This window comes from Crocuta crocuta, unplaced genomic scaffold, assembly GCF_008692635.1.
Source record: "Crocuta crocuta isolate KB4526 unplaced genomic scaffold, BGI_CrCroc_1.0 scaffold1079, whole genome shotgun sequence".
Lineage (NCBI taxonomy): Eukaryota > Metazoa > Chordata > Mammalia > Carnivora > Hyaenidae > Crocuta > Crocuta crocuta.
In genome coordinates this window covers 50,022-77,207 of record NW_027529995.1, presented here as the reverse complement: position 1 = coordinate 77,207, position 27,186 = coordinate 50,022, and the positions used below count along the sequence as shown (strand labels likewise).

The 27,186-nt window shown below is 37.3% G+C and overlaps 1 protein-coding gene across 1 annotated transcript in view; it reads right to left on the bottom strand.

Moving 5' to 3' along the window:
• The window catches only part of DOCK3 (dedicator of cytokinesis 3), a 194,813-nt gene extending 175,059 nt beyond the window's left edge, over positions 1-19,754 (bottom strand). Inside the window, exons 1-3 of the mRNA XM_077763419.1 lie at positions 19,736-19,754; positions 19,085-19,251; positions 13,684-13,832 (exon numbers count right to left, since the gene is read on the bottom strand). Of these exons, the coding sequence (XP_077619545.1) occupies positions 13,684-13,832; positions 19,085-19,251; positions 19,736-19,754 (335 nt within the window). The remainder of the gene's footprint in view (positions 1-13,683; positions 13,833-19,084; positions 19,252-19,735) is intronic.
• Between the last annotated feature and the right edge of the window lie 7,432 nt (positions 19,755-27,186).

Below are 27,186 nucleotides of genomic sequence, written 5' to 3'. Positions count from 1 at the left end.
GGGGAGTGTCAGAGAGAGAGGGAGACACAGAATCCAAAGACAGGCTCCAGGCTCTGAGTTGTCAGCACAGAGCCCGACATGGGGCTCGAACCGACAACTGTGAGATCATGACCTGAGCTGAAGTCGGGCGCTCAACCGACTGAGCCATCCAAGTGCCGCAGAAAAACATGAATTTTTAAAGAAGAAATAATTTCTGGTACTGAGTGCAAAAAACAAAATCCTAAGTTTTGCATGTTGAGATGAGTAATACACTGTTGGTCATAACTATGATAGTTTACAGTTTAATGGCAAAACCATGCCATTGAATCTGATTATAGAATATACTTAAGTTGGTAAGAGATTTAATTTTTCTACCACTGGGATCCTGTGTTCTTATATCAAGGAAATATTCTATCCAGTCACCTCATATTAGCTATTCTTAATTTCTCTGATATAATTTCAGGTCTCTGGCTTCTAACACTTTAAGGCATGTAAAAGCAGCAGTGTAATGGAAAGTAAGAGAAAGCTGTAGTACATCCTTTCTACCTCTCTTATCATAAAAACATTTACATCATAAAGATAATTTTGCAGATATGATCTCCAAGTATTTAAAATACTTTTATATACATTTAGAAAACAGAGGAAAATTTAAAAATGGCATTAGTATTTGCATTAGGAAGTGGAATCATCCAACTGATCATTAAAAACATTTTCCAAATTTCTGTAGTCCTATTTTGAAACATATTTTAAGTACAAAAATGAAGAATCAAAATTCCATGCATATTCTTTAACCATTAGTGCTCATAAAATATGATAAATATTACAATTAAATAACAAAAAGGACCATGCAAATATTACACTCAAAACAGATGTTTTCTAAACAACAGAATAAGAAAAAATTCCAATGGACCTAAATCAATAGGGCTAGGACTGAGTGTACATACTCTGCATTGTATAGCACACACAGTGATAGGCATTTCTGGAGACTGGCATTTATGTACTCTGTCTTAGCACTATGACACCCTTAGCTTGCTGGTCCATTCAACTATCCATGCATATACCCATCCAACTCACCCCACAGGTACTCTCTGAGGACCTATCATTTCCCCCCAATGGTGCTGGGTATGGGGAATACAGCAGTTCTGAGTCAAGCAAATGTTCACATTCATCACATTGATTCTCCCCTGAAAATAATGTTTTCTATTTCCTAGAAGTCACCAGAGCACAGTACCTTTTAGTTTCTTGATTTCATTATTACAGGAAATAGAAGAATTATTAATGGGTGATCTGATAAAAAGACTGAGTTCCTTCTACTGAGATAGTCTTCAAAGGAGAAATAGTAGTTTTCAAAAGCTAAATTGGAGGACTGACCTCACTGATAAAAGGTGGAGATGCTGCATCGTTAGAAGCCACACACGTTCACTACAAATTTTGTTCTGGAATAAAGGTTTTTGACTATTTCTCCCAGTGGTTTACTCTAAGAATAGTGAACAGTAAATGCAGGGAGCGGTCAATTTAGTCTCTTCCATGTCTTTGCAGCGTGGGGAGGCAGTGCAACAGAGTACTGAGGAGGGCTGGCTCTGGTGTCAGATTGCCTGGTTTGCATTTTGGCTCCTCCACCAAGCCACACTGTCTTACCTATTATCACAGGATGTTGTAAAGGTCAATCCATGGAAGCATTTAGCACACTGTCTGGCACTGTAAACTGCTACTGCTGTTATAATTATTGTAATTATGTGTGACATCATTAACAAAAATATGGCTTAAAGTACAAGGATTGTGATCAAAGAGATACAATGTCTGAAAAAGAGACTCTTGAACAGATGGACATAAGCAGGAGGCATACATCTATGTATATCTATATACAGATGCAGTATAGAGCTGAGTTTTCAAAAATGGTCTTACTAAGTCTTTAGGGGCACAGTCTTCACAAAAAAATTTAGTCTTGTCTTGCCACCTGGCATTGACCACTCATTTATTCCAATAATTCAATACTTATTACCACCTATTCTGTGCTAGGCTCATGCTGAACTTAGGGACAGAGCAGTGAATAAGACATATTCCTGGTCCTACATTCTTTCAGGCGTACCTCTTTAAAGGCCTTGAATCTCTATATCAAATTCTCTGAATTACGTGTGTGTGTTGGAATGTTCTTTTTTTTTAAAAATGTTTTATTTATTTCTGAGACAGAGAGGCAGCGTGAGCAGGGGTGGGGGTGGGGGGTGTCAGTGAGAGAGGGAAACACAGAATCTGAAATAGCTCCAGGCTCTGAACTAGCCGTCAGCACACAGCACAGCGTGGGCTCAAACCCACGAACTGTGAGATCATGACCTGAGCCGAAGTCGGACGCTCAACCGATTGAGCCACCCAGGTGCCCCTGGAATGTTCTATATTCTATTTTGTATTCTATCTTTTTTCTTCTGGGGTTCCTCATCTAAATCACAGAACATAGAAAATAATTTTAAGTTAATTATATAAAATGGATATTTTAAGGTGTCAGAACTTAGTTCTCTCCCAAAACTGATTGAGAAAGACTAGCGATATTAAAATTTCCTGTATGTACTGGCTTTTTCTGATACTTATAGTAAAGAAAGCATACAGATAATAACTACACTAATGGAAGCCTAGCATAATTATATTTATACAATAATATAATAAGACATAACTAATAATAACTACCCTTTACTGCATTTACTTGGGATAGACATTTTATATATATCATCTTTAAGCACTATGGGAAGTAGATAGTATTAGATCCATTTTAAAATTAAGGAAAGTGAAGTACAGAGAGGTTAACTTGGTGGACTATTAAGGCAACAGAGTTAGGCCTGTCTCAACCTAGGTCTTTGGGGATGAGCACTGGGTGTTATATGGAAACCAACTTGACAATAAACTACTTGTAAAAAAACAAAACAAAAAACAAAAAACAAAAAAAACCCTATGTCTGTCTTAACCTGAGCCTATGGTATTTCCACTTCTACCTGTTATCTTTCTACTTATAACCATGATAATTAAGTACTAATAAGTGTAATCAATACAGTAATAATAATTTGAGGGATGATTTTGTGTCAGTGTATCAATCCAGAAGGAAACAAATACATATGGGTGAATAAGTGGCCACCAGGCATAAAAACCTATTGTATTATTTAGATACATTCACACAGTGCCTGCCAAGTACAGGTATTTGTGCTAAGTTCAGGGGATGATGATGAGCAAAACAGAGGCAGAGAGAGAAAAAGAAAGAGAGAGAGAGAGAGAGAGAGAGAGAGAGAGAAATTTAGCCATTTGAACATAACTTCACCAAAGGATTTTGACACATGCATACTTTAAACATTGTTATCTCAGATTTCTTGGATATGGCAAGGTACTAATTGATGGGCACAACACCATGTATCAGAGTAACTCTGAGAACTCACTGGAAACTTCTGATAATTCCAGATGTCCTAAAGCTGGAAAATATCACCATGTCCTTAAAGGGAAAGTACTGAAACATAAGACCTTCTGAGTCCAGCTAAAAATCTACTCAGAGGAAACTTGGTGCAGTGGGGGATGGGGTGGCACGATTTTCTGCATACTACAACCCAAACTTCTGCTTGTGCTGCTTCCTCTAAAAGGAATTCCGTTAGTGAGGGAAGATCTAAGTGGGAAGTACGGGATATGGGTGGGTTAGGATATATGAAAACTCTGAGAGAGGAGGTACAAAAGAGTGGGGGAGGAGAAAGGATATGACAGAGGAAGATAAAGACAATAGAAGAACTAGAAATTCTATATTTATTGGTGATTTGTCTTAAAACTTGAGACTTTGGAATAAAAAGATACTGACTATTTCATTTGACACTTATGATTGACAGAAACATCATTCTAATTCAACAGCTTATAAAGTGTTTACACTATATTCAAATCTGTACTTTCTACCTGAAGAAGAAATACAAAAATCTCATAAATTATTCTATGAATAAGGCATTCCTTAGATATTTTTCTAAGGTAAAGATCAGTTAAGCTGTGTCAATCCTGGATTAACACAAGTTTAATCTAGCTATGCTATATAATGATAGATTAAAGAGTGAGAAGAAACTTTTAGTAACATCTTTATGGAAGGTGCTGAAAATATGAACACATTAAAATTACATTACTAGATTTTATTTTATTTTTAATTTTTATCTAAGTTTATTTTTTATGTTTTATTTTTGTTTTCTTTTTTTTAATAGTTTATTGTCAAGTTGGTTTACACATAACACCCAGTGCTCATCTGAACAAGTGCCCTCCTCCATGGCCATTACCCCCCTTCCCCTCTCCCTCACCCCCATCAGTCCTCAGTTTGTTCTCAGCATTTAAGAGTCTCTCATGGCTTGCCTCCCTCCCTCTCCCAAACTATTTTTCCCCTTCTTCTCCCTCATGTTCCTCCATTAGCTTCCTCCTAATAATACAAATAATTTTAAAATTCCACTGGAGAGGATATAATTGACTTATTCTTTGAACAGGCTTATGCAGAGACAATGGCTAGCTCATCTGAGTACAACTTTGTTTTATGCCCTTCCTATATTTCAGTTTCTAAAAATATAAAAACACAACATTATAAGTGCTGATTGTTACCTGATACAATTTGAGTAATTTTTATTTATAGAATGAGTATATACATATGTAAATAGGCCAAATATAAGGTATATAAATTTAACACTGGGATCTTCCTTTTTTTGCCAAATAAATAATTCTTTTTTTTTAATTTATTTATTTAAATTCAAGTTAGTTATCATACAGTGTAGTATTGGTTTCAGAAGTGGAACCCAATGATTCATCACTGATATATAGAACACCCAGTGCTCATCCCAACAAATGCCATCCTTAATGCATATCACCCATTTAGTCCATCCCCAGATTCACCTCCTCTCCAGCAACCCTCAGTTTGTTCTCTGTCTTTAAGAGTCTCTCTTGTTTTTCCTTCACTTCCCCTAGGTGCATGTGTTGTGTTCCTTAAATTCCACATGGAAGTGAAATCATATGGTATTTGTCTTTCTCTGCCTGTCTTATTTCACTCGGCATAATACACTCTAGTTCCATCCATGTTGTTACAAATGGCAAGATTTTATTCTTATTGATTGCTATGTACATACTCCATCTCTCTCTCTCCCTCTCCCTCCCTCTTTCTCAAACATACACACACATACACACACACGCACCTCATCTTTCTTATCCAATCATCAGCTGAAGGACATTTGGGCTCTTTCCATAATTTGACTATTGTTGACAGTGCTGCTATAATACAGGGGTGCATGAACCTCACTGAATCAGCATTTCTGCATCCTTTAGATAAATACATAGTAGTGCAATTGCTGGATCATAGAGTAGTTCTATGNCTGTTAAAAAGGCTGTCTTTTTTCCATTGGATATTCTTTCCTGCTTTGTCAAAGATCAGTTGGCTGTATACTTTTGGGTCCACTTCTGAGTTCTCAATTCTGTTCCATTGGTCTACGTGTCTGTTTTTGTGCCAATACCATACTGTCTTGATGACGACAGCTTTGTAGTAGAGGCTAAAGTCTGGGATGGTGATACCTCCCGTTTTGGTTTTATTTTTCGGTATTACTTTGGCTATTCGAGGTCTTTGTGGTTCCATACGAATTTTAGGATAGGTTGTTCTAGTTTTGAGAAGTATGCTGGTGCAATTTTGATGGGAATTGCATTGAATGTGTAGAGTGCTTTAGGTGGTAACGACATCTTAAANCGGTTTAAAGCATATACCTGGATTTCCCAGCTACAGTTAAATAGCCGTGTGTATGCAGCGCTGATTGAAGAGCATCGAGAAAGAGAGAGAAGGCAGGGCGGGAAGAGGCAAAATTGGAAATGNAGCAAGCTGGCGGCCAGAGTTAATCAGGTCAGTGTTCTGGGGAAAAAAGAGAGAAAAGAGAAAGAAGAAGAAAAAAAGAAAGAAAAGAAAGGGAAAAAAAGGAATAAAAAAAAGGGGGAGGAGGTCAGCTCTTAGGCAGGGATGGGCGTGGCGTGATCTAATGCCTCAGGCGGGGGGTTCTACCTTNGACCAGTTGGTGCGAGGGGACCTGGTGTGCAGGTATTTGGCAAGTACGGTCTTTCTATGCCCCGAGCGGAGGTTTTTCCCCCCCAAGCGGAGGTTTTTCTGTTTTGGACTCTCTCATTTTCCGCTCTCACTCCCCGTAGAGGGTAGAGGGGGATCGCCTCCCACCCTGGAGTCTCGGATCCCGGCCCGATTTTATCTTCCCCAGTTCGCACTCACGTTAGAAGGCTCTCTCAGTGGATTCTGCGTCCTTTTTCTCCAAATCTCTCAGGTTTTGTAAGGTTTCCAATGGCTTCAGATCTCTTCTGTGTGATGTATGAGCACGAGTGCAAGTACGGAGCTCCTCACTTCTCTGCCTTCTTGCCCCCTTACTCTCTATTTTTAATTTTTTTGAGGAACCTCCATACTGTTTCTCAGAGTGACCACACCAATTTGCATTCCCACCAACAATGCAAAAGGGTTGCCCTTTCCCCACATCCTTGCCAACATCTGTTTCCCGAGTTGTTAATTTTAGCTATTCTGATAGGTGTGAGGTGGTAACTCATTGTGGTTTTGATTTGTATTCCCTGATGATGAGTGATGTAGAGCATCTTTTCATGTTTCTGTTAGTCATCTGCATGTCTTCTTTGGAAAAGTGTTTATTCATGTCTTCTGCCCATTTTTTCACTGGATTGTTTGGTTTTGGGCATCCGGTTTGAGAAGTTATTTATAGAATTTAGATACTAACCCTTTTCCAATATGTGATTTGCAAATAATGTCTCCCATTCTTTCGGCTGCCTTTTAGTTTTGTTGATTGTTTCCTTTGCTGTGCAGAAGCTTTTTATCTTGATGAGGTCCCAATAATTCATTTTTGCTTCTCTTTCCCTAGCCTCTGGAGACATGTTAAGTAAAGAAGTTGCTGCAGCCTAGTTCAAAGAAGTTGCCTGTGTTCTCCTGTAGGATTTGGATGGTTCCTGTCTCATATTTAGGTCTTTCATCCATTTTGACTTTATTTTTGTGTATGGTATAAGAAAGTGGTCCAGTTTCATTTTTTCTTCATGTGGCTGTCCAGTTCTCCCAGCACCACTTGCTAAAGATACTTTTTTCCATTGGATGTTCTTTCCTGCTTTGTTGAAGATTACTTGACCAGATATTTGTAGGCCCATTTCTGGGTTCTCTATTCTAGTCTGTTGATCTGTGTGTCTGTGTTTATGCTACTACCATACTATCTTGATGACTACAGCTTTGTAATATAGCTTAAAGTCCAGAATTATGATGCCTCCAGCTTTCCTTTTAACTTTCAACATTCCTTTGGATATTTGGGGTCTTTTGTGGCTCCATACAAATTTTAGGACTATTTGTTCTAGCTCTGTGAAGAATGTTGGTGTTATTTTGATAGGGATTGCACTGAATCTGTAGATTCCTTTGGGTAGTATCAACATTAAAGTCTAAGTTCTTCCAATCCATGAGCATGGAATGTTTTTCTATTTCTTTGTGTCTTCTTCAATTCCTTTTATAAGCTTTCTACAGTTTTCAGAGTACAGATGTTTTACCTCTTTGGTTGGGTTTATTCCTAGATATTTCATGGGTTTTGGTGCAATTGTAAATGGGATTGATTCCTTGATTTCTTTCTGCTGCTTCATTATTGGTGTACAGAAATGCAACCAATTTGATTGTTGATTTTATATGCTGTGACTTTGCTGACTACACACATAAGTTCTAGCAGTTTTTCAATGGAATCTTTTGGGTTTTCCATGTAGAGTATTATGTCATCTGCAAAGAGTGAAAGTTTGACTTCTTTGTAAATCTGTACTCTTTTTCTATCTTCTTTTTTCTTTTTCTATCTTTTTGATGATTGCTGAGGCTAGGACTTCCAGTAGTATATTGAACAACAGTGGTGAGAGTGGACATCCCTGTTGTGTTCCTGACCTTAGGGGGAAAGCTCTCAGTTTTTCCCCACTGAGGATGATATTAGCTGTGGGCCTTTCATATATGGCTTTTATGATGTTGAGGTATGTTCCTTCTATCCCTGCTTTCTTGAGGGGTTTCATCAAGAAAGGATGCTGAATTTTAATATAATAATTTTTAGTGCTAAATAATATTCTTAATCTCAGGAAACAAAATAAAAATTGGTTATGTAGATGCAGAGAGCTCTGCATGTAATTTAAACTTTAAATAAAAGGGTATATATCACCAGTTTTGTTTCTATCCTTGGAAGTTCCTATTCAGTGTTAAATCAGATACATATTATGGGACATAATATGACAGTAGGACAAAATCAAGAAGAAGGACAAAGATCAAATAACCCAAAAACTAGTAATATTGGCAATAATTTGCCTGATTTTAAGACTCACACTTAAAAATCAGAAAGATGGGGAGGGCGGTTTGCTTGGGTGGCTCAGTCAGTTGAGTGTCCAACTTCAGCTCAGGTCATGGTCTCATGGTTTATGGGTTTGAGCCCCGCATGAAGCTCTCTGCTGTCAGCATGGAGCCTGCTTTGGATCCTTTGTCCCTCTCACTTTCTGCCCCTCCCCTTGTACGCACAAGCGTGTGCACGTGCTCTCTCTCAAAACTAAACATAAACATTTAAAATAAAATAAAAGCAAAACAATCTCTTAAAAAACTGGAGAGATAGTAAGGTCCTGCCCACAGTATATGAGTTTTGGGATCAGTTCTGGGTACACAACCCAGCTCTACCACTCACTATGCAACACTGGAAAAACTACTTTAGAGCCTCGGTTCCCTCATCAGGCAAAACAGAGCTCTTGTCTTGGAAAAGCATAGTAGCATTTCATTATAACAACGCAGATATAAGGGGCACCTTAGATGTTAAGCATCTAACTCTTGATATCAGCTCAGGTCACGATCTCATGGTTTGTGAGATTGAGTCCCTCAACGGGCTGTGTGCTGATCGCCCAGAGCCTCCTTGGGATTCTCCCTCTCCCTCCCTCTCTGCCTCTCCGCTGCTCACACTCTCTCTCTCTCAAAATAGAAATAAACTTTAAAAATGCATAAGTTAAATGATGTACTTGCCATCTGATATAAGCAGATGTACTCAATAATTAATATTCTTTTCTTAATGTTTATTTATATTTTTGAGAAGGAGAAAGCATGCATAGGAGAGGGACAAAGAGAGAGGGAGACAGAGAATTTCAAGCAGGCTCTGCTCTGTCAGAGAAGAGCCCAACATGGGGCTTGAACACACAACATTTGATATCATAACCTAGGCTGAGAGTAAGAGATGCCAAATCAATTGATCCACCCAGGCACCCCAATAGCTGTTCCTAATAGATTCTGAAAGATTTTGAAAAGGCAGAGCTATGATGTCTGTGTAAAGACTTATGGAAAAGCCATAAAAGTTTAAGATTACTTATATTACACTTACTTATATTACTTTTTTTCAAATTAAGAAGGAAAAAATTTTAAAGGGTTAGTTCAAGTGAGAACCAGTGAGAATAGTCCTATTGATTTGGGGCAATGTATCTTTTTTCTTTAATAATGATAAATGTAAAAGGTCTCATTCAAGTTTTCATATTCTTTACTGGGGGTAAAGGGATAAGTGGAAAGAAGAGGAAAAGGAAAAGGAAAGAAGTAGAGCAGGGTAGAGAAAAGAGGGAAGAAGATACAGAAAAGCTGGGAGAGGAGGAATAGGCGAGGAGGGCCGTGTAAGGAAAGAAGTAAGGAGGAGGATGGAACTATGTTGCTGATTTGCATGTTTATTAAAACAGACATATAAACACACCCCAATACACGTACACACTTTGCTGAGTAAAAGTTATTACTGAAGGTGGAACAGCTCTGCAATTTACTGACAGGCATTTGTAATCATCTTTGCCTTTTTCAAATATGATTTGAACTCATTTCCAAGCTATCATCTTTAAGTTTTCAGATTTGATTGCCAAATCTGATTGGTCTGTTCTCCATGGTTTATTACAAAGAGACATTGATATTTCTTGAGTATTTCTCTTCCTTGTTTACTGGTATGTATAACCGGAGCTAAACTGCAACATAATGATTTATATACAACTTAGTGTCACTGGTTCCAGTTTACAATTTGCTTGGCACATAGTAATATTATTTTTGAAATTATTACTATCATTGATTTATTAAATAAATATAATAATGCCATTTTATAACACAGTACTATTTGGGGCTGAGGAAATAGGATCAGTAGCTATGCTGTAAGGTAACATATAGTATTTTGCTAAGATTTTTATTGCTAAAGTTAGACTTAGAGAATATTGTCTCATCTATGATACACCTGAATCCACATTATATCATACAAGGAGTCTGTGGTGTGTGCCAGGCAACCCTACTGACAGTCAATAGAGGGTATAATTTAATGAAACAAACAGGATAGAATGCTGTTACTTAAAAAAGTCACAAATGGCCAATTTAGGGTTGAACTTTTTTTCTTTTCTAAGGAAGAACAGCACCACTCTGGATTGGATCAACTTTATTATATTTTGTGTTTCCTCTTTCATGATTTGCTCTTCCACTTTTACAAGAACACATTCACTTGTCAAGTACCTTCTTAAGTAAGGGACCATCAAAGGTAACTTCCACTTCCACGAATACTTTAAAATGGCTTATCTGGCCCTTACACTTGATTAGATAGTTTTGATGTTAATACAATTCCAGTGGGCAAACCATTTCCTAACAGAATTTTGAAGATACTACTTTCCTTATATTCTAGAATCCAGTATTACTGATAAAACTTTTGAGGTTGTCCAAATATTTTTTAGATAAATAAGCGTGTGTCTGTTTAGAAGTTAGAAACTTTAAACACTGTTCTTAGGTTCCATTTGGGTTCATTACTGCATTGTCTTCTGTTAACCAAAAACAAAACTTGCCAGATTTTTTTTGCCCAATATTTTCCTACAGAATTTGATTTAGCTGGGAAAAGTACTTAGTTTTAAATTACATAGTAAAGTTTTCTTAGATACAAAGTAGTTAAGACATAAATTCGTAAATTCTGAATACGAAGTGGGCATTATGATTTTTGTATACTCTTGAAATGGTTAACTTATCTTTGTGGTTGATTTACTTTTTAGCTAAAACTTACCTCATATAAAACTTGGTTAAGTAAAGTACTAGGTAATTGAAATTTTAGTAGAATCAAGTAAAACAAAAATTGAAATTTATTCATTTGAATTTCAACTTTACAGTCATTGACCATAAAGCACACTAAAGATGTAAGTTATTTTAAATATCATCTGGGATAAAAAGATCCTTTTAAAAAAGCAGAAAGCTTAATATGTATATTTAGACCACCACACAATTTTGATTTGATTAGCTGTATTCTGATATTTAGCTTTTAAATATTTTGTAGACATTTTTCACTTACTTTATAATTGTCAGAAACATTTGGTAGGTCTGGTCCCACAGGGGAGTGTAAAACTTACTCATAGGTCAGAAATGCTTGCCTCTTTGAGTAAGTGTTTCTTGGAGATGAGCCACAGAGGGGGCACATTTTACTCATCTTTTCTACAGTAGAGTAATAGCAGTCTACTTTTTCATTGTTTCTAAACTTCGCTTCCCATGTAGTTTTCAATCTTTTCTTTATTATTAGAAATTGTGAGAAACTACATTTAACGATTAAAAATATCAGAAGATAATCAAACTTATATGTATGTAATATCAATTTTTTAATAGGAAAAGTATGGTCCAAAATAGTAAAAAGTAGGACCAGGTAAAATATGTAGTTTGTTTTTTTTTAATGTGTACTTGGCCTTTTGTCTGTGTCTGTTTTATTCCACTAGAATAAATGTGTCCTTGATGTAAATGCAAAGCATTTCTTCCTGATTAAATTGTAGATGTAGACTTTACAATATAATTCAATAATAAAAAATAATTAACCTCTAAAAAAAAAAACTTTTGAGGTTGGTGTGATTCTTATTCTTTTGTAAGAAGACTTATTTTCCTGCCTGAAAACCTTTTAGGATCTTCTCTTCATTCCTGGAATATTGAAATACCTTACAGTGCCTTGCTGTGGGCTTTGGGGTTTTCCCCCATTCATTATATTATGGGATCTTTCAATCTAAGATTCCTGGCTCTTTGGCTCTGGGAAATTCTCTTCTATCATTTCTTTAGGGTTTCCATTTTATTGCCTGTGTTCTTTTTCTGGAAATTATAATATCTGATGTTAGGTGCCCTGGATTGAACCTTCTCTGCTCTTCTTTCTTCAACCATTTCCCATCTTTTTTGTTTTATTTTCCCAGAAATAACATAAAATTATCTTACTGTCCTCTTCTTGAATGTTTTATTTGGGAAATCAGATCCTCTATTACTTTTTCAGAGTATTTTATTTTACATAATTGATCTTGACTCTCTCTGAGGATGCTGATTTTTTAAAAAAATTCTTTACTAATCTCTAGTTGTCTCAGGGGCCAGGATATTTCCTTCTAATGGGGCAAAGTATTTTGTTTATCCTGGTCTTTCTCTCTTCTCTATGGAAGGATTTTTTTTTTAAATGCCTGGTGATGCTCAATTGTCCATTCCAATTTAAAAAGCACTAGAAGTGCAGGGGAGTCTTTGCACATGGTGGGTGATTAACAAGGTTTCTTTCTGGTAAGTGGAAGGAAATGGTCATTACAGTTTGAAACCCTTACATAACATAACATAACATAGAGGGCTTTGCAATAAGGTCCCAGAACACACTCTTACTGCCCAATTCCCCCCAGGCAATCTGTCTTTGAATTTGTTTATCTGAAGGGGAAATGCCTGGCTGCCAGTCTTTCTACTCACGGCACTGGGTTATTCCTTTTATATACTTTTAAGCAATCCTCCTAGCCTTTTTAATTAAGCACCAGGGCACACTTCTCCATGATTCTGCAAACTGCTGGACAGAACAGCTCTTTCATTAGCTAAAGTTTCTTCCACATATACTGGGCTTCCTCCATCACTAATACTCTTATCTACATTCCACCTTCTAGAAATGAGTTCATATATCCCATTTATTGCTAGGCCCCCTCCTATTCTTTTTATCTTCTTTCATTTCAATGATGTCTTGAGAGGGTGAGGAGCTAAAGACTTGTACTAAAACAGGAAACCACCTGGTCACTTTAAAGTTCAATAGACTTGATTTTAAGATAATGAAACAAAAGCACTTGGGAGTTGTATTAATAATTACATCTAGGAAGAAATTAAATTTGAATACTATCTACTCTAGCTTCCCATGCCAAAGTCTTAGAATGCTACATATGACAAATAACCATACCTACTGCATAAATGCAGGACTATTTTTGAATGACAGTTAAGAATATCTGAAGCACAAATGTAAACAGTTCCCATTTGTAGTATATGCTTACTCAGATAAATTGCATGGCTATAAAATGTAAAAGACACAGAAATCACATGAATAAACAAAGATACTAAAAATGACACAAAAGTATACTTTGATTACTGAGATCTGGAATCAAGGAATTTGAGCTAGAAGAGACCTCACAGGATAATGTAGTCCAATTATTTAATTTCCCCTAAGTGAAAATAAAGACTGAGAGAGTTTCAGCGTGTAGAGTCAGTAAGTATCCTTTGCTAAACTAAAAGATACAACTACTCATATTAAAAATGATCAAACCTTAGTGGCGAATATAATAATGTCTTTTCATCACTAAAGAGAAGTTTTGATCAGCTTCAAACTCTGTAAGAACTGAGTTAACATAAAGTAACTGAAATACCCAAATGATATTCATACTTACTCATTACCCCAGTCCAGGCGCACGGTGATATGCCGCTTAACCTCCCGCACCTGATCCTGAGTAAGGTGACCAGACAGTAGCTGCCTCCGGAGGTCAATAAGTTCATTCATCACATGGCGTAGCTTGTAGAAAAGATCTACTTTGTGTTTCTGAAAGGGCATTTTTGGTGTTGGGTGAAATGAAAAAGGGATAGGGAAAGACAATGAAAAAAGAAAGATAAATAGTTAAACTATGAAAAGTGTTCATTTCTCTGAATCTCTAAAAAAGGCAATGTAAAGAGGAGCATATTTAAGAATCTTAAAATGAAGTCCTTAGTTCCTACTGTCTAAAAATCTCTATATAGTGACATCTAACAAGTAATATAACTCATCTGGGTCATGCAAAGTACTGTTTATCTCTACTCAATTCTGGACAATTCATTTTCCAGTAAATCAGTTACTAAAATTAATCATAACAGAAAGTTACATAGGAGTCTACAGCTGATTTCCCTGTCAGTAGTTACTATGTATGTAACATCTCTGGTTTCTCTAGGAGGGATACTCAAGTTGGGGAGGAGAAGAGAGAATCACTTGCCCTACTTTGAAGGAACTAAGGTTCCAATAAAAAGCCACAGTCTCTGGAGTAATATTCACTCCAGGTTTCTGGGCCTCATTTAGTTTTAATTAGCTTTTGTAAACAATATGCATCCCTAGTGTTAAAGATTTCTACTCTTCAGTTTAATAAAAAGTATCAGCTTTATAAGAGTTAAATGGAAACATCTTAATGAATTTAATTATGGACATCATAGGGGTTTTAACCTTACAGGTAAAAAATGTAAATGCCATGACAGTAGATGCTTGAAGAAAAAGATTTACTTAAGAATACAGATTTAAAAACTAAAGTCTTAATTTGCTCACATATGCAATCTTCGTTTGGAAATTTTTAGGTTTCTCTTTCAGTTATCGAGAAGCATGATTCTATATGATCATTAAAACTCTTGGAAAGTATCTATAAAGAATGCTTTTTAGGGGCACCTGGGTGGCTCAGTTGGTTAAGCGTCCAACTTCGACCCAGGTCATGAACTTGCATTTCATGATTTCCATATTGGGCTCTGTGCTGACAGCTTGGAGCCTGGAGCTTGCTTCATATTCTGTGTCTCCCTCGCTCTCTGTCTCTCCCCTGCTCGCACTCTGTCTCTCTCTCTCTCTCTCAAAAATACATAAAGATTTTTTAAAAAGTTAAAAAACAAAAAGCACTTTTAAAAGTCAGATCAACCCATACTATAGGGTTAGTAAAGCCTCTATCTGGAATTTCTCCTAAAAAGATACTTGCCAAAATAAGCTTAAAGTTAACTATAAATAAAATTACTAATAAAGCAAATGGCAAACCAGCAGAATCAGCTGATATTCATGGCAGTGATCTTATGATTAAAATGTTCAAGATCCCATGCTACTTAAAAATCATCTAATGGAGCATTAGACTTTTAAAGGCCCATCTCATAGAGAAAGTATTTATTTTATGTTTATTTATTTTTGAGAGAGAGAGACAGAGTGTGAGCAGGGGAGGGGCAGAGAGAGAGGGAGGCCCAGCATCTGAAGCAGGCTCCAGGCTCTGAGCTGTCAGCACAGAGCCCAATGTGGGGCTCAAACTCACGATCCACAAGATCATGACCTGAGCTGAAGTCAGACGGTTAACCAACTGAGCCACCCAGGCGCTCCTCAGAGAGAAAGTATTTTTAAGTAGAAGACTTAGGAATCATGTACTCTAACTACATCACTGCAAATAGCATGAGATCCGTTTTCACTCAATGTTTATATGAAGAAACGTTAAGCACCCTGATGGTACACAATGCTGACAGAATGAACTCAAAAATCTTTGTCAGCTCATATAACAAGGCCTAAGAAAATTATCATTTAGAAAATTGGTATCTTAAAGTAAGCAATAAAGGCCATGTGCTGTTTGCTTCCAGCATACTCATTTCTTTTGGATAAAATAGGGCCACCTAAGTTTAAAATATAAAATTAGATTATTTACCCAAAACCATACCCAATAATCCATTGCATGCATACACAAGCATGTATTCAATTACTTGATTACAAATGCTTATGGAGCATCTGATGAATGCTATCACTATGTTGTGATCAAAAGTCCCTACTCTCATGGTTTCATTCTAGAGAGCAGAGATAGACCAGAGACAAATAAATAATGGTGGTGATAAGTTCTAAAAATAAAATTAAAGCAGAGTAGGAATAGTATGTGGCCAAGGGTGGGTTGGCTAGGGAGGGGGAGAATGCAATGCATCAGGTATTGATGATGGGCAAGGAAAGGCTTCTTTGGGAACTGAACTTTAAGTAGAAACCTGAATGAAATAAGGTAACAACATTTGGGAAAACTAGGGAAGTTCAAATTTAAATAAAAATTTGGAAAAAAAAACTGGGGAAGTTTTAGAGGCACAAAAAACAGCAAGAACAAATGACTTGATGTGGAAGTGGCCTTGGTTTGTTCATGGAGAACAGAGAGGTCTGTGCACCTGCAGCAAAGTGAACAAGGGGGAGAGTGGTGATGATGCAGTCAGAGAGGTAACAGGGACCAGATTAAGCCATGTTAAAGGGTTTGGCTTTTATTCCAAGCAATATGGAAAGCACTGAATATATGGAGAAGAGTGATGTGATAGGATTAAGGCTGAAAGCAGCACTCTGAGAATAAACCATGAGAAGGCAAAAAGGAAGGCAGGGGTTCCAGTCTAGTTCCAGTCTATCCAGAGAATCAAGGATAACTCTTTTTCCTGGCCTAGGGAGCATGTCTGGAAGAGGGAAACAATGTTCAACTTTGACATGCTAGGTTTGACACTGAATTCCAGTATTCAGAAGTCAGGAAATTGAGGAGTATCTAGCACAGGAAACTAAGAAGGAGAAAGAAGTGAGATGAGAGGAAAAGCAGGAGTGAATACAGGGTTTTAATGAAGACTTTCTCAAATGCATGGAGAGGTTAAATAAAATATAGACTAAGAGTTAGCCACTGCATTTAGATTTGTGGTGAACATCAACGATTCGTATAAGGGCAATTTTGATGAAATGGTTAGAGTAAATTCAAGAGTAATGGGAGAGAAGAAAATGGGAACAGAGCACAGACAATTCTTGTAGAATTTTCAGTAACTGGAAGCAGAGAAATAAAGTAATATAATAGTGCTGTGCAATTGGGAGGGTTTTTTTTTTAAATGAGACAAAAGTTAAGGCTATTTGTATGCTGAAGGGAGTGATCTAGTAAAGAGAAAAAATTTGATGATGCAGGTGTTAAGTCTTTAAGCAGCCAAGAAGAGATGGATCCCAGGTCAAAAACGGAAGCTCTGCTTAGGCTAGATATTCCATATATTGTCACAGAGGAAAAGCATAGAAGACGGATAATGACACAGGCATCTGGGGGATTTGGTGACAGGAAAACCATATTTTTCCTCCAGGTGCTTTATTCTCAAGGAAATAAGAAATACGGTCATCAGCTGAGAGTGAGTAGGGTGGGAGGGAGTTAGAGATTTGACAATAGAGAAGAAGTTGTAAAACAGTTTCACAGACAGTGGTAACACAATTTCCACAGGAGACAGGTAATTCAAATGTCAGATGATTTTGGGATTTGTGAACACTAATTAAAAGTGTGGTTGTGTATGTGCTTTAAGCCAAGGGTAATAATGCATACTGATACTGAAATATCATGTATGTATGAGTATATGTATGTATATGCATGTATATTTATGCACACACATATACACACAGTGTTTATATAATACATACATGCATACATATACATACAATATCAATGTAAAAATATACTAATACACTCCTTTTAAGGCATTAAACAGTCATTTATTTTCTTAAGAGTTTCTAACAGACGTACTGTCCAAAGATGACTATAATACCTCCCATCCCAAATACGATTCTGCAAAAATGTGACCTTCACACTCCTCCAGTATGAGATGTAGTCTGTTTCTTCACACTTTGAATCTAGGAAGGCCCTGAGACTACTCTGACAAATTGAACACAATAGCAGGGAGCTACAGCTAGTTCTAGAAGTGACCCTTAACTTGTCTGGCACCTTCAGCTTTCTGCCTCTTGAAATATACGCTCCTTCTGGAAGGTTCCCTTTTACAATCCAGCTGTCATGCTGTGAAAAGCCCAAGCTGCATGGAGATGCCACAAGGAAACACTCCAGTTAGCAGTCCCAGCTGTGTGAGCAAGCCAACTTAACTGCTATGCCTAGCCCAGGAGAACCTTCAGGGGACTACAGCTCCTACCAAAATCTGACTGCAACCTGAGAAACCCTATTTGAAAACTATCCAACTGAGATCACTCTACCCAGAGAAGAATGAAATATAATAAATAGTTGTTTTAAGCCACTAAGACTTGGGGTAGTTTGTTATGCAGATAATTGGAAAAACTGTACAATATTTTCTTCAACTACAAAATCAGTTGTTTCTAATTATATGAAGCCAGGAATGCTAACTCTGCCCGGAGAATGAAATGGGTCACATAATCAGAAAATAAAGCTATTAGTACAATCAATGTGATGCTAATCTCTTTTTCCAGGCCAACCTAATGAACTCTACTGACTAGAGCTCCTAGCGCTAGAGACTGCTCCACCAGAGTGCTCTGACTCTTTGGTTTGCTGGCAGAAAACATACACCATTCAAGGTGAGCAATCTTGAGTGACTGGCCAGAGTACAATATTTACCTAGGATCACTTGACACCATGGAATAGCTGAATGTCCCACTTTGGCTGAACGATGCTTTCCTACTGAGACTCCTACTCCTCAGTAGATTAAAATAACAGTACAATTAGGTTGGTGTAAGGTTTAGCTTTCCTGCATAATCATCCTTAGTTTCTGTCAAGGCTAATATAAATGCATGAAAATGTTTAAGAAGGGCAAGGAGGGTTAAGATGGCAGAGTAGTATGGGGACCCTGAGCTTATCTCACCCCTGAAACACAGCCAGATCAGCAACAAACCATTTTGAACACCTAGGAAATCGATCAGAGGATTAACGCAACAATCTGCATAATATGAGCTAGAGAACTTGACAGATATATGATATAAAGAAGTGAATTGAGGGAGAGAAAAGCCATGGAGCCATGGATGGTAGGGAGGCTTTTTTTTTTTNTTTTTTTTTTTTTTTTTTTTTTTTTTTTGTGGAGAGGACAGAGAGAGAAAGAGAAAGGGAGAGAGTGCAACACATTGGATCACCCAAGAAAAGTACTACCCCCAAAGAAGCTGGAGAGAAAGATAAAGAGTGAAAACACTCACAAGGGACTGGACAAGAAATCTGTTCCCCAAAACCATTGACATTAAGAAAGGCGAGGGTTTTAATACTGCCAGAATTCTATAAACGGTGGAGCAAAGAATATAAAGGTGCACAGTTCAGTGCCTCATGGTACTCTGGTGAAGAAGTAGAGCAAATACTGAGGAGCAGCCAGGGTGGTCTGAGGGGTCCGTGTGCCATACAGGGAGAAGCAGTTCCCCAGCGTGGAGTGCATTTGGTCAAGGCCATATTGCCACTCCACAGGCAAAAGTCCTAGCAGACCATGGAGAGCTGCCACATTTCCTGATATTGGAACAAAGACTCCAGAGTGCAGCAAACCTTGGCGCCAGCTGTGTTCTGATTTGCCATAAACTCTGCGCCTCTGCTGCTGCACAACATTTCCAGAGACAAGCCAGGACTGGCCATTGCCAGCAAGACCCTCCTCCAGAGAATTAGTGTGGGTTCAAAGCCATGGAGGTCTGTGAAGTGTGAGGTTTTGAAACCCATCATTTGAAACCCATTAACTCAGCCCCATCTGAGATAAAATTCTAGAGGGAAATAACACCTGGCAGGCAGACAGCTTGGACACAGACAGGGTAAAAGTGGGAAGAGGGCAGAAGCCTGAGAAAAAGAAGGGGTGCTTGATAGTGTGTCTGTGAGGGTACAAAACTCCCAAGCCAGGGACTAGAGAGCTGGGTGAATCCATTTTCATCTCATGGGTGGACCTCAGTGAGCTAAGCAGCACCACCAAGTGAAGAACAGAGCCATTACACCAAGTTCCACATACCTGTGCCCTCCACGCACATCCCCCAGAAGACCAGCACAAATCCCTTCCACCTGCTTTGTCTATGGACTAAAGTGTGCTCCTAAGTTTCAGTTCTAGGGGAAACTGGATGTAACATCATTTGGATTTCATTCTGTTTGCTTGTTTGTTTTCTTTGCTTCTGTTTTTACTTATATTGTTTTATATTTCTTCCTTTTCTTTCTCTTTCTTGGGTACACAAAGAGTAAATGTTTTTAAATTTGTTATTTTTAAATTCTATTTTATTTTATTCTATTTTATTATTAAAACCTTTTTTCAATTAAAAAATTTTAAACATTTTTTTCCTTTTTCTCTTTTCTATCAAGCTTCTCTTAACAAGCCAAACAAATAAAAACAGATAGGCTCTAGCTTCCTTTATTTTATTGTTTTTATGGGGTTTAAAAAAATTTTTTTAACTTTAATTTTAATTTAATTCTTTTTCTTCCTGCAAAATGACAAATTTGGAGGAATTCACCCTTAAAAAAAGAACAGGAAGAAACGACGGCCAGGGATTTAATCTATACAGGTATAAGGAAGATGTCTAAACTAGAATTTAAAAACACAATTTTAAGAATACTAGCTGGGGTTGAAAAAAGCACAGAAGACACCAGAGAATTCCTGATAAAAGAATAAAAATTTAGTCAGGCCAAAATTAAAAGTGCTATAACCAAGATGCAATCTGAAATGGCTGTCATGATGGCAAGGGTGGGCAAGGCAGAGCAGTGAATTAGTGATACAGAAGATAAAATTATGGAAAATAATGAAGCAGAAAAAAGAAGGAAGCGAAGGCAAAAGATCATGATACATACAAGACTTAGAGAACTCTGTGACGACAGTTGTTTCATAGGAGTCCCAGAAGATGAAGAGAGAGAAAAAGGGGAAAAGGTTTATGTGAGCAAATTATAGCTGAAAACTTTCCATATCTGGGGAAAACACGGACATCAAAATCAAAGAAGCACAGAGAGCTCTCATTAGATTCAACAAAAAACCAACCATCACCAAGGCATATCATAGTCAAATTCACAAAATACCCAGACAAAGAATCACGAAAGCAGTGAGGGGAAAAAAGTACTTAACCTACAAGGGAAGACAGGTAAGATTCGCAGTAGATCGTTCTCAGAAACTTGGCAGGGTATATTCAATGTGCTGAATGGGAAAAATATGCAGCCAAGAATTCTTTATCCAGCAAGGCTGTCATTCAGAATAGAAGGAGAGATAAATAGTTTCCCTGACAAACAAAAACTAAAGGAGCTCATGACCACCAAACCATCCCTGCAAGAAATTTTAAGAGGAACTCTGAGTGGAGAACAAAGAAAACAGACCAAAAGCAATAGATGAAAAGACACAAGAACATCACCAGAAACACCAACTCTACAGGCAACACAATGGCACTCAACTCATATCTTTCAATAATCACTCTAAATGTAAATGGAGTAAATTCTCCAATCAAAAGACAAAGGGTATTAGAATGGATTAAAAAAACAAAATCTATCTATATGATGCTTATAAGAGATTCATTTTAGACCTAAAACACCTGCAGATTGAAGTAAGGTGATGGAGAACCATCTGTCATGCTAATGGACGTCAAAAGAAAGCCAGAATAGCCATACTTATATCAGACAAACTAGATTTTAAAACAAAAATTGTAACAAGAGATGAAGAAAGGCATTATATCAAAATTAAGGGGTCTATTCATCAAGAAGTTCTAACAATTGTAAATATTCATGCTCCCAACTTGGAAGAACCAGATATATAAATCAATTAATCACAAACATAAAGAAACTCATTGATAATAATATCATAATAATAGTAGGGGACTTTACTACCCCACTTACAGCAATGGACAGATAGCCTAAGCAGAAAATCAACAAGGAAACAATGGTTTTAAGTGACACACTGGACTGGATGGACCTAAAAGATACATTCAGAACATTTCATCCTAAAGCAGTGGAATACACATTCTTCTTGAGTGCACATGGAACGTTCTACAGAATAGATCACACATTGGCTCACAAATCATCCCTCAACAAGTACGAAAAGATCAATATCATTCAATGCGTATTTTCAGACCACAAGTTTATGAAACTTGAAATCAACCACAAGAAAAAATCTGGAAAGATCATAAATACTAGGAGATCACAAAGTATCCTACTAAAGAATGGATGAGTTAACCCAGATATTAAAGAGGAAATTAAAACATACATGTAAGCCACTGATTAATGAAAAGATGACAGTCCAAAATCTTTGGGATGCAGCAAAGAGGGAAGTATTTAGCAATCCAGGCCTTCCTAAAGAAGGAAGAAAGGTCTCAAATACACTTCCTAACTTTACAACTAAAGGAGGTGGAAAAAAAGAACAGCAAATAAAGCTCCAAAACAGCAGAAGAAGGGAAATAATAAAGATTAGAACAGAAATCAATGATATAAAAGTATCAGTGGAACAGATCAGCAAAACTAGGAGCAGTTTCTTTGTGGGGATTTTTGGGTTTTTTTTTTAATTTTTAAATTTTTATTTAGTTTTGAGAGATAAAGTGTGAGCAGGGGAGGGGCAGAGAGAGAGGGAGACACAGAATCTGAAACAGGCTCCAGGTTCTGAACTGTCAGCACAGAGCCCGACATGGGGCTCGAACTCACAAACTGTGAGGTCATAACTTGAGCCAAAGTCAGACAATTAACCAACTGAGGCACCCAGGTGCCCCAGGAGCTGGTTCTTTCAAATAATTAACAAAATGGATGAACCCAGCCAGATTTATAAAAAAGAAAAAGGAAAGTACTGAAATAAATAAAATAATGAATGAAAGAGGAGAGATCACAACCAACACCATAGAAATATAAACAATAAGAGAATATTATGAGCATTTATATGCCACCAAATAGGGCAATATGGAAGAAAGTGATAAATCCCTAGAAACATATAACCTATTAAACTGAAAGAGGAAGAAATAGAAAATTTGAACAGACCCATAACCAGTAAAGATATTGAATCAGTAATCAAAAATCTCCTAAAAACCAAGAGTTCCAGAGCTGGATGGCTTCCCAAGGGAATTTTATCAGACATTTAAAGGGGAGTTAATACCTATTCTTTTGAAGCTATTTCCAAAAATAGAAACAGAAGGAAAATTTCCAAACTCATTCTATGGAGCCAGTACTACCTTGATTCAAAAACCAGACAAAAGACCTCACTAAAAAGGAGAATTACAGACCAATTTCCCTGGTGAACATGGATACCAAAATTATCAACAAGACACTACCAAAGCAAATTCAACAATACAATAAAAGAAGTATTCCCCACGTTCAAGTGGGATTTCCTCCTGGGCTGCTGGGCTGGTTTGGTATCTGCAAATCAATCAACATGATACATCACATTAATAAAAGAAAGGATTAAGAACTGTATAATCCTCAGCATAACACCCTCAAGTTCCATCCATGTTGCTACACATGGCCAGATTTCATTCTTTCTCATTATGTTAAGTGAAATAAGTCAGGCAGAGAAGGACAGATACCATACGTTTGCACGTATAGGAGGATTAGGAGGAACTTAACGTAGGACCATGGGGGAGAAGAAGGGAAAAAATAGTGGGGGAGAGGGAGGGAGGCAAACCATGAGAGACTCTTGAATGCCGAGAACAAACTAAAGGCAGTTGGGGTGGGGGGAGGGGGAGGGAGGTGATGGGCAAGGAGGAGGGCACTTGTGGGGATGAGCACTGGGTGTTATATGGAAACCAACTTGACAATAAACTATTTAAAATAATAAACAAATAAATAAGAAATATTAGTAAGATAACTAGTTTGTTTAAAAGGTTGCAGGCTAATACAAACAAAACTAGCACCCTTCAAAATCATTGATTATTGAATATATTAAATAAAGTCAATTCCATGCTCTGAGAATGTATTTTTCAGCTTTACTGATGTATCACTGAGAAATAAAATTGTAAGATAAAAAAGAAAAAAGAACTGTATAATCCTGTCAATGGATGCAGAAAAAGCATTTGACAAAATACAGCAATCTTTCTTGATAAAAACTCTCAAGAAAACAGGGATAGGAGGAACATTTCTCAACTTCATAAAAGCCATATATGAAAGGCCCACAGCTAGTATCCTCCTCAATGGGGAAAAACTGAGAGCTTCCCTCCTAAGGTCAAGAACATAACATGAATGTCCATTCTCACCACTATTGTTCAACATACTACTGGAAGTCCTAGCCTCAGCAATCAGACAACAAAAAGAAAAGACCATACAAATTGGCAAAGAAGAAGTCAAACTTTACTCTCCACAAATGACACTACGTAGAAAATCCAAAAGACTCCACCAAAAGCTGCTAGAACTAATGCATGAATTCAGCAAAGTCACAGCATATAAAATCAACAATCAAATTGGTTGCATTTCTATACACCAATAATGAAGCAGCAGAAAGAGAAATCAAGGAATCAATTCCATTTACAATTGCACCAAAAATCATAAGATACCTAGGAATAAACCTAACCAAAGAGGTAAAAGATTTGCATGCTGAAAACTTAGAAAACTTATGAAAGAAACTGAAGATGACACAAAGAAATAGAAAAACATTCCATGCTCATGGACTGGAAGAACACATATTGTTAAAATGTTGATACTACCCAAAGCAATCTACACATTCAATGCAATCCCTATCAAAATAACACTAGCATTCCTCACAGAGCTAGAACAAACAATCCTAAAATTTGTACGGAACCACAAAAGATCCTGAATAGCCAAAGAAATGTTGCATCACAATTCTAGACTTCAAGCTGTAATTATCAAGACAGTATGGTACTGGCACAAAAATATAAATTCATAAATCAACGAAACAAAAACATCAACACATAAATCAATGGAACAAAATAGAAAACCCACAAATGTAACCACAAATGTATGTTCAACTAATCTTCGACAAAGTAGGACTGAACATCAAATGGAAAAAATTCTCTTCAGCAAATGATGTTGGGAAAACTGCATAGTGACATGAAGAATGAAACTGGACCACTTTCTTACACCTTACACAAAAATGAATTCAAAAAAGATGAAAGACCCAAATGGAAGAAAGGAAACCATCAAAATCCTTAAGGAGAAAACAGGCAACAACCTCTTTGATCTTGGCCACAGCACCTTCCTACTAGACATGTCTCCAGAGGCAAGGGAAATAAAAGCAAAAATGAACTATTGGGACCTCATCAAGATAAAATGACATATAGGATAAAGGGTTAAGTATCCAAAATCTATAAAGAACTTAGCAAACTCAACACCCAAAAACCAAACAATCCAGTGAAGAAATGAGCAGAGGACATGAACAGATACTTTTCCAAAGAAGATATCCGGATGGCTAACAGACACATTAAATGATACTCAACATCACTCATCAGGGAAATACAAATCAAAACCACAATGAGGTACCACTTCACACCTGTCGGAATGGCTAAAATTAACAACTCAGGAAACAACAAATGTTGACAAGGATATGGAGGGGAACCCTCTTGCACTGCTGGCAGAAATGCAAACTGGTGTGGCCACTCTGGAAAACAGTATGAAGTTCCTCAAAAAATTAAAAATAGAACTACCCTATGACTTTTTTTTCTTACTTAATTTTTTTTTGAGATAGACAAAGAGTGAATAAGCAGGAAAGGGGGAGAGAAAGAGGGAGAGAGAGTATCCAAAGCAGGCTCTGAGCTGTCTGAATGGAGCCTCAGGCAGGGCTCTATCTCACGAACCGTGAGATCATAATCTGAGCTGAAATCAAGAGTTAGATACTTAACCGACTAGGCCACCAGGTGCCCCTATACTTCTTTTTTTTTTTTTAAAACATTTTTTATTTATATATAGGTAGGTGACTTATTTTTTCGGTTTCTTTTTTTTCAATGTTTACTCATTTTTGAGAGAGACAGCGAGAGACAGAGCATGAGCAGGGGAAAGTCAGAGAGAGGTAGACACAGAATCCAAAGCAGTCTACAGGCTCTTAACTGTCAGCACAGAGCCTGATGTAGGGATCAAACCCACAGACTACAAGATCATAACCTGAACCAAAGTCGATGCTTAACTGACTGAGCCACTAGGCACCCCAACTCATCCCAGCATAATATAAAAATATCTAAACTGCAGTACTTGCCACCCTAACGACTTTTCTGCCAAAAATATCTTTAAGCCCTTCATCCATTTTGAGTTTATTTTTGTATATGCTGTGAGAAAATGATCTAGTTTCATTCTTCTGCATGTTGCTGTCCAGTTCTCCCAGCACCATCTGATAAAGAGGCTGTCTTTTTTCCATTGGATACTCTTTCACACTTTGTCAAAGATTAGTTGGCTGTACACTTTTGGGTCCAATTCTGAGTTCTCTATTCTATTCCATTGGTCTATGTGTCTGTTTTTGTGCCAATACCATACTGTCTTGATGATGACAGCTTTGTCGTAGAGGCTAACGTCTGGGATGGTGATGCCTCCCATTTTGGTTTTCTTCTTCAATATGGCTTTGGCTATCTGGTGTCTTTTGTGGTTCCATACAAATTTTAGGATAGTTTGTTCTAGTTTTGAGAAGTATGCTGGTGCAATTTTGATTGGGATTGTATTCAATGTGTAGACTGCTTTGGGTAGTAATGACATTTTAACTCTATTTATTCTTCTGATCCATGTGCATGGAATGTTTTTCCATTTCTTTGTGTCTTTATCAATTTCCTTCATAAGTTTTCTATAGTTTTCATCATAGAGATCTCTTATATCTGTGGTTAGGTTTATTCCTAGGTATTTTATGGTTTTTTGTGCAATTGTATATGGGATCAATTTCTTGATTTCTCTTTCTGTTGCTTCATTGTTGGTGTATAAAAATGCAACCGATTTCCGTACGTTGATTTTGTACCCTGCAACTTTGCTGAATTCTTGGATCATCTCTAGTAAGCTTCTGGTGGAGTCTGTCGGGTTTTCTAAGTAGAGTATCATGTCATCTGCAAAAAGTGAGAGTTTGATATCTTCTTTGCTAATCTGATGCTTTTTATTTCGTTTTGTTGTCTGAATGGCGATGCTAGGATGCCAGAACTATGTTAAACAACAGTGGTGAGAGTGGACATTCCTGTCTTGTTCCTGATCTCAGGGGGAAAGCTCTCAGTTTTTCCCTGTTGAGGATATTGTTAGCTGAGGGCTTCTTATAGATGGCTTTTATGATGTTTAAATAAGTCCCTTCTATCCCGACTTTCTCCAGGGTCTTTAGTAAGAAGGGATGCTGGGGCACCTGGGTGGCTTAGTCGGTTAAGCGTCCGACTTTCGCTTAGGTCATGATCTCGCGGTTCGTGGGTTCGAGCCCCGCGTTGGGCTCTGTGCTGACTGCCAGCTCAGAGCCTGGAGCCTGTTTCAGTCTGTGACTCCCTCTCTCTCTGACCCTCCCCTGCTCACGCTGTCTCTCTCTCTCCTAGAAATAAATAAAACATTAAAAAAAAA